The sequence below is a fragment of the Cladophialophora carrionii genome (assembly GCF_000365165.1).
Source record: "Cladophialophora carrionii CBS 160.54 unplaced genomic scaffold supercont1.1, whole genome shotgun sequence".
NCBI lineage: Eukaryota > Fungi > Ascomycota > Eurotiomycetes > Chaetothyriales > Herpotrichiellaceae > Cladophialophora > Cladophialophora carrionii.
This window is the reverse complement of record NW_008481816.1, coordinates 2,885,771-2,903,012: the sequence shown is the minus strand read 5'-3', so window position 1 is coordinate 2,903,012 and position 17,242 is coordinate 2,885,771. Positions and strand designations below refer to the sequence as shown.

The 17,242-nt window shown below is 54.8% G+C and overlaps 7 protein-coding genes across 7 annotated transcripts; 2 read left to right on the top strand and 5 right to left on the bottom strand.

The window, feature by feature from the left end:
- Nucleotides 1-1,006: 1,006 nt before the first annotated feature.
- G647_01019 (uncharacterized protein) lies at nt 1,007-1,552 on the bottom strand (the record flags this gene model as incomplete). Its single annotated transcript, XM_008724421.1, has 1 exon — nt 1,007-1,552. The coding sequence occupies one exon, from the start codon at nt 1,550-1,552 to the stop codon at nt 1,007-1,009; it is 546 nt and encodes a 181-aa protein (XP_008722643.1).
- A 1,975-nt stretch (nt 1,553-3,527) lies between these two features.
- Nucleotides 3,528-4,979, bottom strand: G647_01018 (uncharacterized protein; the record flags this gene model as incomplete). The annotated part of the gene is made up of 2 exons (XM_008724420.1): nt 3,528-4,743; nt 4,798-4,979. The coding sequence occupies 2 exons, from the start codon at nt 4,977-4,979 to the stop codon at nt 3,528-3,530; spliced, it is 1,398 nt and encodes a 465-aa protein (XP_008722642.1).
- A 498-nt stretch (nt 4,980-5,477) lies between these two features.
- G647_01017 (uncharacterized protein) lies at nt 5,478-7,153 on the bottom strand (the record flags this gene model as incomplete). The annotated part of the gene is made up of 2 exons (XM_008724419.1): nt 5,478-6,749; nt 6,806-7,153. 2 exons carry the CDS (start codon nt 7,151-7,153, stop codon nt 5,478-5,480), a joined length of 1,620 nt encoding a protein of 539 aa, XP_008722641.1.
- Nucleotides 7,154-7,411: 258 nt separating this feature from the next.
- G647_01016 (uncharacterized protein) lies at nt 7,412-9,544 on the bottom strand (the record flags this gene model as incomplete). The annotated part of the gene is made up of 1 exon (XM_008724418.1): nt 7,412-9,544. One exon carries the CDS (start codon nt 9,542-9,544, stop codon nt 7,412-7,414), a length of 2,133 nt encoding a protein of 710 aa, XP_008722640.1.
- An 850-nt stretch (nt 9,545-10,394) lies between these two features.
- On the top strand, nt 10,395-11,026 carry G647_01015 (uncharacterized protein; the record flags this gene model as incomplete). The annotated part of the gene is made up of 3 exons (XM_008724417.1): nt 10,395-10,480; nt 10,577-10,658; nt 10,913-11,026. 3 exons carry the CDS (start codon nt 10,395-10,397, stop codon nt 11,024-11,026), a joined length of 282 nt encoding a protein of 93 aa, XP_008722639.1.
- Nucleotides 11,027-11,970: 944 nt separating this feature from the next.
- On the top strand, nt 11,971-13,135 carry G647_01014 (uncharacterized protein; the record flags this gene model as incomplete). The annotated part of the gene is made up of 2 exons (XM_008724416.1): nt 11,971-12,079; nt 12,150-13,135. 2 exons carry the CDS (start codon nt 11,971-11,973, stop codon nt 13,133-13,135), a joined length of 1,095 nt encoding a protein of 364 aa, XP_008722638.1.
- A 1,339-nt stretch (nt 13,136-14,474) lies between these two features.
- On the bottom strand, nt 14,475-15,616 carry G647_01013 (uncharacterized protein; the record flags this gene model as incomplete). The annotated part of the gene is made up of 3 exons (XM_008724415.1): nt 14,475-15,221; nt 15,258-15,349; nt 15,406-15,616. The coding sequence occupies 3 exons, from the start codon at nt 15,614-15,616 to the stop codon at nt 14,475-14,477; spliced, it is 1,050 nt and encodes a 349-aa protein (XP_008722637.1).
- Nucleotides 15,617-17,242: the final 1,626 nt, after the last annotated feature.

The window sequence follows — 17,242 nt, the reverse complement described above, 5'->3', positions numbered from 1 at the left end:
TTTATACATATATATCTTTGTGTATATTGTAAGTATAACGTTTGTGGTCTACTAGTTGATAGGTTGGTACGTACATACGTACGTCAGGTACGTAGGTTATGGGACAGATGTGAGCGGATTTCCATCGAAAAGTCGATCGGTCAGTCCGTCAGCCAGTTAGTCAGTTAGTCCGTCAGTCAGTTGGGTGGTTGAGATAGATATATATATCTTTGTATATATCTGTATAATATTGTATGTATAATGTTTGTGGTCTACCAGTAGGTAGGTAGGTAGGGACGTAGGTACATACGTATGATGTATGATGTAGGATGTGAGCAGATTTCCATTGACACCTAAGTCAGTCAGACCGTCAGTCAGTTGGATGATTGATTGATCGATCCGGTGGGTGGAACGTGTGGCCTCAGGACACCGTACATTCCACTTCCCTCCTATCCCATCCGACGACGTTCCCTTCTCGAGTCTTTTGAAAGATCGGTGCATCTTTACAGCAATAGTACTCCATACACAGCACACGGTACATGCCTGCCTTCTCGTCAATCCGCCGCAGCCACTGCCAATGCCACTGCACCGCCAGTGCCACCCCAAGTCTCCCTTTCGCTGTGGCAATTGTCTCGCGGACGAGTACAATGGACAGCATTGCCGATAGCTTCCAAAGCAAGCAAGCAAGCAAGCAGACAAACAAACCTGCCGTGCCTGAAGTACAGTAAACAGCATTGTAGGCACCGACAACGACAAAGACAAAAACAGACACCCAACGCCGGCCTGTGTTCGCCCTCTCACATTGGTATCCTAGCGTAGCACACGCGTGTAGCAGTCCAGAACGCCAAAGCACCCTGCCGAGCCATGAAGGCAATATAATCTTCTTAAATTGTTGTGAAAGGGACAAGTCGGAACCAATGTTCCAGGCTGGATCGAGCGACGTCCCTTGCCGAGACGACGATATGGAAAAGGAGCAAAGGAGTTTGATATATAATGGCGAGCAAACGGTAACTACTAGACCACTGGTCTACATCATCATCATCATTCTGGTGGCGCGCTTGCTGCTGAAGCTGGGTCTTGGCGAGCTCTCCCCGCCGGCCCAAGGCTTGGAAAAGAAAGGCGCGTCGCCGCTCTGCGTGGTCATGGTGCTGCTTCGGTTGGGGTTGAAGGCCGGCTTGGGAATGGGCATCAGGTCGATGGTGCTGCCCCGGTACAGGGGTCCCATGAGCCGATCCTTGACTGACTTGTTCCGTCGAGGCATTCCCGTGTTGTTTGCAGGGGCGGGGGCGAACTTGTCGGGCTTGTCTGAGCCGTCTTGATTCTTCTCGCCCGCGAGGATGGCTCGTTCTTTGTTGATGGTGGCCAGGTGGGCGCGACGGCGGAAATGGATGACGAAGAAGGCGATGAGGCCGATCACGATGATGACCACGACGGCGATGCCGACTCCAAGACCGGCCTTGGCGCCGGTGCCGATCTCTCGCTTGTACAGGTGTGATAGGGGAGCGGCTTGTGTGGAGGGCAGCGCGGCCAGAAGGAGAGCCAGGAGAGAGGCTGTATATTGGGAGTGAGGCATGATTGATGACATGGTGAGGTGTGTGTGAGTGTGAGTAGAAGGAATTTGCGATGTGTCAGGTCTTCGTCCAGCGAGAGTATATTGTGGATTTGCAACGATGAATGGTAGACTGCGGCGAAGGTATGGAATGGAGGTCGAGAGGAGCGAGACTTAGGTATATGCAAAAGGTGCAAGGCGAACCAGAGCCTTCCACTAGGTTAACGGAAGGATGCACAAAGACGTCGGTTGTCGTAAGCACTTGTTGTCAAGGATATGTAAGGAACGGGGTCAAGGTCGCGGACAAAGAAGAGGGAAGAACTGCAGCAGCAAGAGACGAGAAACGAGACGCGATGACCTCGACTTGTTCTCTTTCCGCTGCCCAGGTCTGTCAGGTCCACGGCTGAGGTGCCACGATAGCCAACGAGCGCCCGGTCGGCGACACGGACAAAGTCACCAGCAGGGAGCTTGCCTGTGCTTGGACGCAGCTAGCCGGATGGAGGGCGTAGGGGCCAGGAGGCGTGCATGCCCCAGGTCTCCTGAAACACGCAGGCCGGGCATGATTGGTGCGCGGCCACTCGAGCTGTCGACTCGGTCAGGCGCGAGAATAGAAAACGGCCAAAGGCTGAAAGGTTGACAGGCCGCGGTGATTGGCTGCAGGGGCATCAACGGGCCATCAGCAGGGACCATCCCTGACTCTTTTGAGTGCGCTCTCCCAGCTTGATTGCGACGAGATTCAGCTTGGGCAACGGGCACGACGTCTTGGGTTTTCTCGTGTGCGTCCCCGGCCCGTCGTGGCGCTTGAGGCAGGCGGAGGGAGGATGGCGTCGAGCTCAGGCCACAGGAACAGAGGGTAGTGCTACCGCTGTCTCCTTGGGCATTCTTGGCTGGCGTTGCAGATCGGTGGGCGCAGAAATGCATGTGCGGTGTGGGTGATTTTCAGGAGAGGCGACGCTGACCATGGTGTTTCAGCCCGTTGACAAAGTTCCTGTCGCTGTGCCCTCCGCACACGCGGTCCAGCGGCTGCTCCTACACAGTCCGCTGCAGACAGTAATCTCCATCTCGCTGGGTACTGTGCGCGCCCGCGCGTCAAGCTCAGCGCCGAGGAAATCAAGGTTCATGGGCTTCTCACGATTCTCCATCGGCCTTTGCCCTGTTCCTGAATTCAAGAACGCGCTACGGACATTTTTGCAGCACTGTCCGACTGGCGCGTTGGCGCCCCGAGTGCCGGGCCTAGAGATCACGCTAACCTCACTTTCACCTCACCTCCACCTCACTTCCAGCTCACCTCCACCTCACGCCCACCTCACTTGAGATTCAATTTCCCCTGACACGTGATGGTCGTCTTCCCAGGGCCTGCAATTGAGATCTCATCTCTGTGTTACTCGCGAGATTCGAGACTGGAACATTGTGCTCCGTATGGAGCGACGTTTGTGTGACCTTCTGTGTGAGCTCTCAGGTGGCACCTCCCGGCAACAGCAAGGGGACGGATTTCGCAATGGGCGAGAATGGGGCATATGGGCGAGGCGTGACACAGCCTCGTCGATAGTCGCTCGAAGGATGTGCTGGTGTCATTCGCCTGTGGTTCTCAGCAACCACATGGCCATCAGAGTTCGAGACGTGTCTCGGTGCTGACAAGGCTGTGCCTCATATCACTTTCCGAAGGCATCCACCTATTCAAGTACTGGGTACTCCGTACAGAGTGCAGGTCTTTTCTTCCGCTCAATGCGGTGGGCGGGCTAGGAAAAACCAGACTGGTCCTCGGGATACTGTAATCGTGATAGCCACCATGCAAACCGCAGCCCCAACCTTGGTTACACTCCTCGAACAGCTTGTACTGCGACGGAGGGATTGTTGCATGTCTGTCTCGAAAGACAGGCCCACCAGAAGGATCGTGTCGGAACCTTCGTGGCTCCTTCTCGGGTTTGAACTGTCACAGACCAGAACAATGGTCCCCTGAGTACTCCGTACTCCTTTGGTCTATATCAAAGCCCCGATTCTATATGTCTCCAAGCAGAAAACTCAGCAAACTACCCACAGTAAGCCCGCCCACGAGCATCAGCCCCATGAATCCACCCGCTGCTTCTCGCTCCTCCGGTAACACCCATTCGCCGGAGCCCATCATGCACTCGCTGCCCAAATATCCGTTCGTCAGCCCGAACAGGAACTGCACAATGACGAGATAGAAGAAATCACTGCTGATGGCTGCCCCTTTGTTCTTGATATTGCACAGAAAGTACAGTGGGATGAAGAGTAATCGTGCCATGGCGAGACAAAACAGTGCGAACGGGTAATGGGTGAGGGAGATTTTCGGCCACAGAGTCACGAGCCGGCCGACGAGGTCGCCGATGTTCCAGACCAGGAAGGCGGTGGGGATGAAGATGGCCGAGTCGATGTTGTTGACGGACAAGATCGATGCCGTAAACACCGGGAAGACCATAGTCACCGCGAAGCAGATAAAGACTGCGGTGGACAGAAAGGGCATCTTGCGGAAGAGCGTGCCCAAAGCCACTGGGGGACGCTCGTTCACTTCCTCGCCGGGCGCGTCTTGTGCTGAAGTCCTCCGAGTCGCTCCCGTCAGCGCGTCCCCTTCAGAAGCTTCATCCCCTGTCGCCTTAGCTGCTGATTTCAAGGCCCGACTGTTCGCCTCTCGCCGTAGGAGGTAAAAGAAAGCCAGGAGGGCAAGTACTGAGATGACGGTGGCAGTCAAGAAATAGATGAACGCTGACTTCGGCGACGCATCCGCTGTGTCTGCACCGTCATTGTCCTTGTTCTTCTTCGTGGGCACGGCGAGAACCGAGATGATTTGAGCCAGCGGTGGCAGCACACCGGCAACTGCCTGACCTGTCATGATCGCCTGGGTATACTCGCTCCTCCCAAAGCCCGACGCAAAAGAAAACAGGCCATTTTGTATCAGACCCGTAGAGAAGCTCGCGAAGAAGATGGCCACGAGCAGGAACCCGAAATAGACCCCCGCGGCCGAGCGGACGAGCGTCGAGAGCGCCAGGATGGCAAAGACGACGATGTTGATGGAGAGCGAGGACGAGATTCTCCTTGGATATGATGCCCCCTTTTGCAGCTTCGTCAATATTATCATGGATCCTAGGTTGGTGATGGTCGACACCGACACCTCAGCCGCCTGAAAGTGGTTCAGGATCCACTGGCTCGCACTGAATCGCTTCTGGAAGTAGGGCGCTGCAGCGAGAAACATGTTCCTGTTTTCGATTGTCAGTCATGGCTGCCGGTCGCTGGGGGTTTGAGGGTCTTACCAGGCCCATAGCATGGCAACCCCTAGCAGGAGGAAGATCATATATTCCACCCACGAAAAGGGTGCTTCGATCGTGGGTGCTGCTTCGGATCCATCCCGTGCACTCTCATCGTCTCTGTCTGCGTCTGTGTCGCCTCGTACGGGCTGATATTCCTGCCTGGACCGTGACCGAAAGAGGCCCATGTTGCTGGCTAAGGACTGTAACTCGAATGTTGATTCTTTCGGGGTCGCTGCGGGCATATGGGAGGACGGTCACGGCCGTCGCGAATGAAAAAAGGCTAGGTCTTCATGTTTGAACTCGAGATGGCCTTTGCCTGGAATGACACGGGCTGTGCAACAGGAATACAGGTCGTGTGATGGATGTCGTGTCGATGGACGATGGGTGTCACGCGTGCGTCATTCACAAAAGCCCCGAGCCGCCGGCTGGGCCCCAAGCATCCGCCAGACTCAATAGGCGACATTGTTCTGTCTTGTCCGCCAACAGATCGTCATCGACGACGACGATTTCTGTCTTGTCCGCCAACAGATCGTCATCGACGACGACGATACCTGTCGGTGGAGGGGGGAGCATCGTGTGTAGCATCGTCATTGCTCATTGCGCATGAATCTATCGCCTAATGGCGCGCTCCAGCCCCAACGCCGCGCTGAAATACGAAGATAAAATGAAAACACCCCTCCCCTCTACTGCTCTGTCTGCGCCTTGAAGGCAGCGACATCCCCCTCCGCCAGCCACCCCTTCTCTACCGCCATACCGATGAAATCATCGGCACTCGTAGGCAACAACGTCGCCGTTGTGCCCTTGAGATAGGCCTCCACCTCCTCCAGCCCCTCCCACATTTCCAACTGCAGCTTCTTCGCTGCCTTGCTGCTGCCGGGCACGTAGGCCCCTCTCCCACCACCACTACCGCCACCCCGTGCCAACAGGTCTGCCAGGACATACTTCAGCCACAAGACGTTCGACTTCGGAACGAAGCGTTCGTACTTGTTGATGGCCTTGTAGTCGGCCCCCTCCAACTGCGCAAGCGCCATTGCCTCGGCCTCAGCCTTCGTCACCAGGTCCCTCACCGCGGCGTACGTCTTGAACTGCCGCTTGTCACCTTCACTATCCCCTTCCACTTCCTCGTAATCGTTGTCCCAGTATTTCATGGGGTCAAAAATTGTCATGTCGCCGACGGTCGCTCGCGACAGCGTGTAGTCGATGATGGTGACTTCTAGATTTGAGAGACCCAGTATCACCTCGGGCTTCTCCTCCATCTCTTCAATCACCTCTTGCTTCACGTCGAGCTGACCGTCTCCGGTAAGTGACTTCCAGCAAATATTGCCGTTGTGCAGATCACGGTGTTCAAATTGGACTTCTCTTTCCGCATGAGCGAGACTGATGGCGGTTTTCCAGAAGATGTCGAAGACTTGGAATGAGGACGCTGGTCTAGAGCGCCCCAACTTGCCCAGTGGTGTACCTGCATGATTCATCTCGAGAATAGCGTAGAGTGGTTTGTTTCGGGAAGCAGTGACGGATGGGTCAAGGTTCTGCGCACTCTCGGCAGTATGTGTCAATGTGAATGTCGAAAATGCCTCGAGAAGAACGTCCGGGTATGCGCCGCTGACGATGTGAATTCCCCGGCACCGAACGAAGCCATGCAACGCGTCGACCGTCTGGAAAAGTTGGATCTCGCGAGTTATCGCGTCAAGATCTGCGATGTCGTCTTTGCTTGTACTTTCCACTCGAAACGGAATCACTTTGATGATGAGGCCGCCACGTGTTTCCAGTTCTTGTGCTTCGTTCGCGTCCTTGGGTTGCAGTTCATACACGTCGGCGTATGATCCTTCTCCGAGCTTGGTGCACAGGTATTTCTTTCCAATGCTTCGGCCAAATTCTTGAAAGTCTTTGACGCCATGCTGTTCGACAATCTTGAGCAGTGGATCGAGCGCCTGGAGTTTTTCCGGCGTGAGTGTCTGTTAAGGGAGATCAGCGACTGGCCTAAAGCTCTCAGGAAGCCGAGCTGACATACAGCCATCTTCTTCTGTGAGATCAGTTTTCGTCTTCCTCGAAGCCGTGGATTGTGTTCAGTTGATTTCTGCTTGATGCTGAAAGTCGGCTCCTGTGCTGGCTGTAGAGGAATGTCTCTGCCAGGTACCTCGATGGTCAGTCTCTCCATCTCGTTCACAATTTTCTCGTCATCTTCGGGCGCGTCCGTTTTCTGGACAGCTTCGTTCTCGTCTACGCCCCCTCCGAAGAGATCAAAATGCATGGCCCGTTTCTCAGCGGTCGGGGCCTTCTTTTTGCCATAGGTCTTGTCATTGCGGCGAGCTGGCCGCTGCTGATTTCGCAGCTCGTTCAAGGCACCGAGTTCCGCCATGCTGCAAAGGAATATTGCTATCGCAGAAACAAAATGAGGTGCTTACCAGGTCGTGGCTTGTGAATGTGAATTATGACCTGTGTCTCATGCAACTAGTCCCGAAGAGGTTAGCGTCGCTGTCGCTCGGAGAGACAAGGGCGGCGTGGTTTGGTGAATGTGAGGTAAGCGAAGATTTTACGGCCGCTTTTACACAGTACTGAACTTTGCTATGGGGGTCTGGCAGAATCATGTTTCCCATTGTGCTCAATAACCAAGCATTCACTTCTGATAGTCTTCCCAGGACGCATTGAATATGTCCCTGTAGCCGACGATGTCTCCCTGTACACTGTCCCGTCCATGCTCATCCGGTATGGGCCTGATCAACTTTTGTGCCACCCTTTTGCTCATCCAATGGTCATGCAGGCGCCTTCTCTTTAGCGGGCTCAACTTCCGATGATGCAGACAAACCTTGACTCGGTCATCATAATTGACCTTCCCAGCTGGCTTCATATCCCACATCTTGTCATAGAGCGTCCAATAGCGAGTGATGGATACTCGATTTCGAGCCCGCATCGACGCATTGTGCCTCTTCACTTGCATTCCAATAGCAAAGAGCCGCCGAAGCCGTTTGATAAACTCCCATCGGATCACGTACTCTTTGACTTCGACGCCGTATCCATCGCGAAGTCTTTTTAACATGCGAGTCCACCGAAGACACCTCTCCGCAGAAACGATACGCATTCCCTTGCGTGGCCGGAAACACCATGACATGAGGGACTTCTGGAATTTGCTGTCAAAAAGATCTTTCCACTCCACCCAGTCGCGTGATAAGGGCACATCTAGGACTTCGCGGTGGAGGCCATCGTGTCTGAACCATTCAGCGACCCAGTAAACCAGCGCCTCCAACTCTTCTAGCCGTCCTTGTCGGCCAAGCGCCCTCATTGCCTGTCGCCAGTACTTGAACTTCACATTTGTCCTAGACGCCAATGCTTTCTGCATCAAACCTACTATCAGCGAGGTGTGGTCAACACTCAGCCCCTGGAGAGGAGATGGCAAGTGCTGGGCAGTTGTGCGGAAGAAGGGCGCAAGGGCTCTCGGAAAGGCGGAAGAGAGCTGCCACCCCCGCTCTTGCAGAGACGTTGCGCAATTGATAACTGAGCTCCAGTCACCTGCTTCCACCATGGCGATCAGCAGGAGATTTGCAGCCCGGCGTTTGGATGCGTCGTCAAACCGGCCGTCGTTGAGGATCGCCAATGTCCGATTCAATTGGCGCCAGTCTTGCTTTCGGTAATATTCTGTCAACAGTCGTTTTTGCACGTCGACATCTTCGAAGACCTCATGGTGGAGGTCGTTATCTACCAATGCTTCGACCAGCTCCCAATAGCCTGCATCGCAAACATTCCTGAGCACTCGAACGAAGACAGAAGCTCCAGTGTCAATCTCGAGCTCTCGGAGTTTCTGAAATCGAGCTTGCAGTGTAGTCAAATCCGGCGAAGTTGCCGACATTTGTCGAACCGCGAGTGGTCCAACTTCGATCAGCCCAATCATCCTGAGACTGTGGACAGCGAAGTCGAATGAGAAAGCTCGAGTGGCAAATGCACGTGCGACGAATTGATCGCTGAGTTTGTTCGGGGCCGTGCCCATGGTTTTGCTCGCCACAATATTGAGTGACTCCGCTGGCAGGCCGGTAACTCTACTTCTGCCGATTGACCACAATCGCCTCGCTTGCGCCTCGAAGCAGACTCCAGCCGTGGTCAACGGAGACAAAAACTTGTCCAGGCTTTCGTTGTGTAGTGCCAGGTAGTTGATGAATGGTTCAAGCAACTCGAACCGAGGAGGCAGGTCTCTCCTCGAGATTAAGAACGAATGCATCATGAAGGCATCGTCTGGCCGTTCCTGTTCCCAGAGCGTGGAGGTGATCGCTGCGTAGATTGAGTTTCGGAGTACCATGTCATAAACCTGGCAGAAAGCCCTGAGAGCATCTGGGTTCCGTGATTCACATGCAGCAGAAAACGTAGCTAGCAGGTCTTCCCGTCCTCTGAAGTGCTTCTCTCTGAGAAAGGCTGCAAACCGCGGAGCCTCCAAAGGGTTGGAACCTTCTAATGCTGCTCCGACAATTTCTGCGAATAAGTGTGGGCGTTTGTACCTCAACAGTTTGGCTTCCTTGCACATCGACCAGAGAAACTGGTGGTCTTCGGCGCCCGCGGAGAGGAAAGTCTTCCAAAGAGCATCAACGCGAGGATCGTCTCCTTCGAGGCGGAATGCTTCCCCTCGGAACTTCATTCCCCTCCAGATGGCTTTGATGCCCTCGTGGCCATTTTGAAGAGCCTGGGCAATTAACAGCATTTCCCAGAGCTCTATATCGTGACGATATTGAGGTTTGTCAGTCAGGCGAGTGCCAATCAATGACATATCGCCTACATCCGCCTCCTGACGCAACTGGGCTCTGGTCTTAATGCCATATGCTAAGCCACGGTCGAGAAGGCTTTCCCATTGCACATCATCCGACGGAGAACGGGTTGAATCTGAAAAGGTGGCCAAGAAATAGTCGTCCTTGGGTCCATGTGGGCCATGGTCACCTGTACATGTCGAAGTGGTTGAGAGAACTCGGTTCCTTGGTGTTCGACAAATCCGGGAAGGAGCCAAGTTCCGTATTATGCATGAGATTGCAGGCGATTGATAAATCCGCCATCGTCTGGGCGAAGCTGAAGAAAGATATCGTCGCGCCTTCGGGCATCGCGGAAGAGGTCCCCAGAACAATCTCATGTAGCAACGGACACACGGGCTCCAAAGTCGTCATCTGCAAGTATATATTTGCATGCTTGCAGGGGATGTGGAGACGTAACGACTGCAAGGAATTGGTTTGCTGTAAGAAGATGATGGTTTGCCGTGATGGATGAATGAGGTCCCGGATTCGAGGGCAGAATGATCCCCTTAAGGTCTTGGCGGCTCAAGACGTAGATTCGGCGGGCGCTCACATAAACGAGCCGCTCCCTCCGTACTTCAGAGGATCTAAGATATTGTATGTCCGAGTGTAATGATTCGCAGTCCAGGCCGTGAGTTGGTGTCTTTAAGAGCTTGAATCTGTGGCACTGAAAGCCGAGCAGTATCACCCTGGCCTAATCCGGCCTAGTCGTCTTGGCAAAGCAGCTGCTCTGCTCCTGCGTCTTCCGAACTTCAATCGGACTGCGACATCATCTTCGAAGCTGCTCAGCGATCTTGAATCTCCTCTCACTGTTTGATCAAGTCTCCCGCCGGCAAGATGGTCCACCCTACAGCTCTTCGAATGATGCAAGCCACGCGGGCTGGCATGTTCCGAGCAACCCAGCGAGCTCCAGCTCAACAGAAGTCTGGGTACGTCGCTCACACCACCAAGACTCCCGTTTCATCAAGCAACTACACTGCCCTCTTGGAGAATCAATCCGCTGACCGCTCTGTTTACAGGGTCCTTGTCTTTCGCGAGAACCGAGTGCCCTACTACCAACGCCTGTTCCAGAACCATGACGGCAAACGACAGTGGTGGAAGGTCAGTCGAAGCCCCTTCATTCAGTTTTGTGCTATACACGAGGACAAGTCCATATCACCTCAGATGGCGGACTGTGGCACTGCAAATCCGAGATTGAGCACGAGGCTTATTTTGACCTCTTCGCCGAATTTGGTCATGCCTGCGTGATTCTGAGGCTTTGTTATGCATTCTACAATGGCGTCTGGCAGCACATGTGTTGGACACGCTATCCAGTTTGCAACCTTGTACTGTTGAGGTCGCTGACGTTTTTCCAGACGCATCGGAGTCCATATATCCTCTACCCGTACTACACCCTCTTACTCGGCAGCTTCGCCTTTTCGTTCGTGGGAATGATCCGCCTGTTGTTCGGTCACAAGACCATCTGGTAAATCGAGACGAGAGACAAGGAAGGAGTCAAGCTGCAGATGGTCTTTACACGGCTTCAGTTGCAACAATTGTACATACGCAACCAGCAGGTCGAAAATGAGGCACATAGGTCAAGAGGCTGCTCTCAGATTTGCTGCCAATCTTGGCTTTGTGGTGTCTGTGATACCCAGGATGGATCAGCGACTCGTCTTGATCATTCCTCTGCTCGTCGTTGTGGTTTGTTGAGTCTGGATGTTGTTCGTCTCGGTCATACCATCAGAATCCCTACACGTGCCCCAGACTCGCCAAGCAATCTGGCAGCTCGGCCAATTGTTTCAACCGGGACGTGGTCATAACCATCACGGTGCAATATTGCCTTTCCCGCATGACTATCCCACTCGACTTGCACTCCATGCACGAGATCGGTTCCGGAGAAGATTCTGTTTCTATTCCTCGAACGCTTGTGTTTCTGCGAATGAGACTCGGCCGACATGCACGTTGATTTATACCTTCCGACGGACCCTGTGTCCTGTCAGCATGCTCCCTCCAGAAAAGGCCTCTTTCGAACGTGATTGGCTCTCGTCTCGGAAATTGTCCCATGCCAGTCATCAATGCCCGTTCCTAAGCATGTCGCTTACTGGGGATGAAAGGGCTCCTTGCCAGGCCATCCTAAATTTGTTGTTGTCAGACGTCCAGGTCATGTCTGCCACTGCACGGAAGATGGTCTGGCATGACACTAGGCCGTGCGCGTGCGCTGCATACAAGGCATAATTGCTGCTGAAGACGTTGAGCACTGGAAGCATCATTATGTCCTTGGAGATTACATCGACATGGCTGCATCCAGGTCAATCCACAGTGGTGCCTCCCACGAGCGTGACACGGTCTCTTATGGTGTCCTCGAACATATACATATTATGCGCCCAGACCGTGCTATTGTTCGCCCGGTGGTAAGTCAATAACCTTGACCATGGTGTCCTGCCGGATTCCCTGGGCATTAGCCCTACTTACAGTCGCGGCAGCGTCTCCTGTCACCAAGATACAGAAGCGTGACCTTCCCGACTTTGTCCGTCAATACGGTACGGTCTGCTTCCCTTTTGCTTTGATTGAGGCGTGGGAATATCGCTGATATACATCGTCACCGCTCAGCACCCGTCGCCTACCTCCACTCCCAAGAGGTCTACTTCCCCAGCTCCATCGCCGGCCAGCTCAGTCACACCCACCCTGAAGATGACAACGGAACCAACATAACGACACCCGCACCCCTCACGCTCGACAACTTGGACACCCTGAATGCGTTTGCCAACGGCGGGCAAGACGTCTACCTCACCTCGGACGAAGGCATCCAGGCGCTCCCGGCCTGGTTCCAAGGCACAAAGCCGTCCCCGTCGGGCTCGACGGGCAGCACCATCGCGTCGGTGATCGTGACGGTGGCCAAGCCCGACGACGTCCTCGACGCCTTCTACTTCTCCTTTTACGCCTACAACCAAGGCAACCGGGTGCTCGGCGTTCCCGAGCTCGAATTCGGCGACCATGTAGGCGATTGGGAACACACCATGCTACGCTTCGTCAACGGCACCCCGCAGGCCATGTGGTTCAGCCAACACTCGTCCGGCCAGGCTTTCACGTACGCGGCCGTGGAGAAGTATGTTGCAGATGCCGCCGCCGGAGGAGAAGTGGGACTCCGACCGGTCGTGTACGTCGCCAAGGGCAGCCACGCCAACTACGCGACGCCGGGGTCCCACGACCACACGATCCCGGGGCTGAACCTGCCGGACGGCCCGCTGGAAGACCACACCGACGCGGGTATCTTTTGGGATCCGCTCCTCCCCGAGAGCACGTACGCGTACGACTGGGACGCCTCGACGGGCGTATTTGCCGCGTACCACAACACCGGCGCGAGTCCGACGACGACGATGACGACGGCGTGGTTGGCCTTCTTGGGCCGGTGGGGCGACGCGCAGCTGCCCGACGATGCCGACGGGCAAGTCGATGTCTTTGGCCAGAGAAAGTACACGGCTGGGCCGACGGGGCCGGTGGATAAAGATCTCGGCAGGCAGGCCGTTTGTTCTGGTGATGATGATGGGGATTGTGTGGTGAGGACCGTGTTGACCGCGCGAAAGGGCTCGACGTGAAGTGCCTGGCGGTTTCGTCGAGGCGCGGGATAAATGGGATGAAATTGGATGATATTTTGCATGAGCGGATGGGGAATAGACTGACTATATATGACAGATGTACGGAGTACTAATACTACTTATGGTGTTGCGAATGGGTTGGATAGGATAGGACCGGTTTGGTTGGATGGATGACGGCGCGAAATCGGTACGCGGCCTGTATACAGTACTCTACAGTATCTAATCTAGATGATTACCCTGCGTCGCGTCAGAGAGATAGACGATGCAGGCATTTTGGGAGAACCGGCCTCGTCGATGTCGAGGTTCAGCCTCATTTACGGAGTACAGTACATGTACATTCTCCTGGCGTTCTCATTGTCCGAATCCCTGCCCCAAAGGGGTCACAGTATTGAGTAAGTGAGTGAGTCAGGAAGGAAGCTCTGTTGGCGACAGAGTCGAGAGAGATCGAAAAGTCAACTACGCTTCATCAATGATCCCGTTTCATTATACTCTACCAGTATACCCCGGCCGCAATCGCTCAAGGAAATACAGGTATACACCCAATACATAGGAATATATATGTTCAGACATCCTTCCCAATGCACTTTCCTCCAGCCATGAGCCGACCTCGCGTGACCTTGCAATGATAGTAGCTCCTCTCCCCACAGCCGCGTTGACCAAGGAGATGGATGCCCCGAGATTAAAATGACGTGACGGTAGGAAAAGTATAGATAGAGTAGAAGGAAGAAGAGTGGCCGGAGGTCCGTGGCCGGTGGCCTGGGGCCGGAGTGGTCAGCCCTGGCCTGAAATGAGATTGACTTTCACCCCTTTCCCGCTCCTCTCCGACGTCAGGAAGAGCCAGCTCCCTTTGTGTTGCGTCCCATGCATGCGCGCGTGCGTGCTCGTCGAGTCCGGGTATATGGTGCCCCGGGTATATGGTGCCATTGTGTCGTGCAAGAGGTCATGGTCGTGGTCTCGTAATCACTCTGTGGTTGGATTGTGTTGAAGGTTGACGTCTTTGCATGGCTTTATCTCTCTCCGCGGAGAATGGTGCAGCGCCGCTATGACTGTGAACGTGCCGTCTTTCTCGCTTGGCCAAGGGTAGACCTCAGGTGGATGGATGTAGTGTTCTGCTGGGGGATCGAGTGCGCCGTACATATTCCAAAAGCGACCACCCAAACCAGGTCGATCGCTCGAGCGAGATACAGAAGTGCTTGCGCGAATGATTTATGTCCCAACGACGGTCTGGATACTTTTGTGATGCCCCCCGACTCCCGACTGTCTTGCTGGTTAAAATGGTGGCAATCTGAGAAAAAAAGCAGTTTGCTCGAGGGCTTGATTGTGCGCCCTAAATCCCCTCTCATATAAAGTTCTTCGTTGTCGCCATTGGGCCTTGCTTGAAAGTCAGTGTGTTGCGACTGAAATTCGTCCAGCCCTCGGTGGGCTTGGTCAGTTCATGCCTCTCCTCGTGAGCCGTGTTCAGCCTCGGTGTATTCAGGCCGGTTGCTTCCAGGCGGCCAGGACCGGATCTTTCGCGTGACCTGTTCGCGGAGCTCTTGTCCGGCAGGAAGTTCTTGAAGAGGGGCTTGAGAGTCGGGATGCAGGCACAGATGATACCTGTTCCAACCTCGACGACTGACCACTTCATCGTCGAGACCGACCCCATGGTCACGTCGAGACTGTTGACACTCTTGAGAACACTGATGCGTAGGGCTGAGGCGACCGTGGCGAAAAGACCAATTGCAAACAGGAGGGAGACAATGTACTTCTGCCGCGAAGGTAAATTGAGCCGGAAGAAGACCGGCAACGGCAGAATACAGAGCAAGAAGTCCGTGAAGATCGAGAAGGCCGTGGTGAAGTAGAAGAATGAGACGATGTTCAGGCAGTCGCGTGCAAGGGTGAAGTCCCAGGCTGATCGGACCGGCTTGCACTGGAAGATTGTGACGAGGATACTGCAGATCCAGACGGCGACGATGGAAGCACTGAGAGCGTACATGACCCTGCGAAAGAGCGTGGTCGGGAACACTCTCAGGTACGAGGTGACGATGGAGATCTTGACCAGCATCAAGGCCGTCGCATACATGATCTGGCATATCCACAAGGTCTGCTGGACGTTAGCGGATACTCCGAGTCGGACCGCGACTGCACTCGCCTGGATGACGTTCTTGGTGTTGTCCACGAGCTGCGAGTTCTGCGGAAGGTCGTAGAGATGCTTCCCCAGACCATATCGAATGCCTGGGACCGTCAGACGCAAAGCTCTCTGCCGCACAGCAGGACCAGCAGACACATACCCACTATGGCCAGTGCCGAAAAGACATCCGCGCAGAGACCCGCGGCCACCATGAGGTAGTCGTCCACGGCGACATGCTTGACCATGAACCCGCGAACGATCAACCGCACAAAGATGATGACCGAGTTGACGCAGATGAAGGAGATATTGACTCGGTAGATCTCGCCGACGTACGAGTCGTGAGGCAGAAACTCCGTTGGTATTTGGCTCATGGTGAAGATCTGTGAATCTGCCTCGCGCGGCCAATCGTCGGCCACAAACTCTCTCTAAGCGCTGTCTGTTGCTGATGAACGGTGAGTTGGTCCTGTGCGTGGCAGAACAGTAACGCGGGAGTCAATATCACATTGGGCACAAAGGCAAATGTTGCATGATGAGGCTCTTTCCGGGAGCAGGTCGGAGGAAGACCCAGCGCTATTAAGGGCTACCAGCTTCTCCTGTACCTGGACCTGTTCGTGCTGCCTCACGGCGTCCCGAATCAAACGTGCATGACGAAGGCATTGTGCACCTCGCGGGCTGGCTGCTCTTGGGACGTCTAGTCCTGCCATTCCGGGGTGCCAGCCAATGTGTAACCTGGTCAGGACTCAGTCTCGCCGCCGAGCGCGAGCAACTGCCCGCCTGCGCCGGGCCTCCTTGACTGTCCAGAGCGTGATCAGGGCGTGTGTGGTGTGAAGCGCGGCAGGGCAACTGACGAACGACGCGGCAGAGGCTCGTGCTTGGCGGCGGCCCCTGAAAATGCGCCCGCGGCGAAATTGCTTCGGGCGCCTGTCATTCGTCGCCGCGCGCAATTAAAGTCTCGAATAATCGCCCAAACCGGGTGTGTGGGCGCGGTGTTAGTCGGTGTGGAGGCGGCCTGCTCGTCCAACAGCCCTTGACCCTGCCCCTCCCTTCACTCCCACCACTCTCCGCCTACCCAGGACACGGTAGACCCCAGCAGCTGCCCACGAGGCCACGGCGTTGTGACTTTCGTCACGCACTCAAGCCACGCCTCGCACGCCGTCGACTCGACGTGGGATGCGGGCAGTGACTAAAAATCCCATGCACACCACTCCCCCTCGCTGTCATCACAAACACCTCCTTTCCTGTCGCCCGCCCCGGGGCTGCCACCTTCCCCTCCCGTTCATGCACCGAACGTGTCATGGAAAGCACCAATATGCATGAGAAGCCGCGTCGCCAGGAACCTCGTCTGGGGAAATCACCGTTCGGAAAGAGTGACAGGGCTCAAGCCGCGCCTACAGAACGCCTCATAGCTCTGGTTGTCGTCTCCGCGACCGTTGTGCACAGGCTTCAGTCTCGGTCAGCAGCCACCAAAGACTGCAGGAACGCGCATCCATGTTTTCGGCGCCGCAGTGGGTCTTGAGCCGGATGGTGGACTGGACCTAATACCGAGTCCCTGTCCTTCTCAGTCCATACAAGATGGTGTCATAAGATCACCGAAATGAAGAACCCTCAAGTATCACGCTAGTCATCTCGATGCTCCCGCCGCAGGCACCACCTCCTCCACCACGCCTGGAGGAGAAAAGACACTACTGCACAAAATGGTCCGGCATCCATGTTGGTTGCACAACTAAGTATGATTTCGACTCTAACCTCGATCGGGTACATGCTTCTTGACCCTGGGTGTTGAGATGTTTGAAAAGCAGATGCTTCACTGGGCGCACGAGTAGTGAGATTTCTATGTGGCACTTTAAGGGTCATATTATGATTAGTATTATTTGCGGTGCTATGCACGACGGAGGCAAGGGGAACGATAGACACCCTGGATTTCCACAGTCTTGTCGACGTCAGAGTTCGAATAGCCTGCCCAGCCAGGGCCAACTCAGGAAACCTTGCTTGTCAGT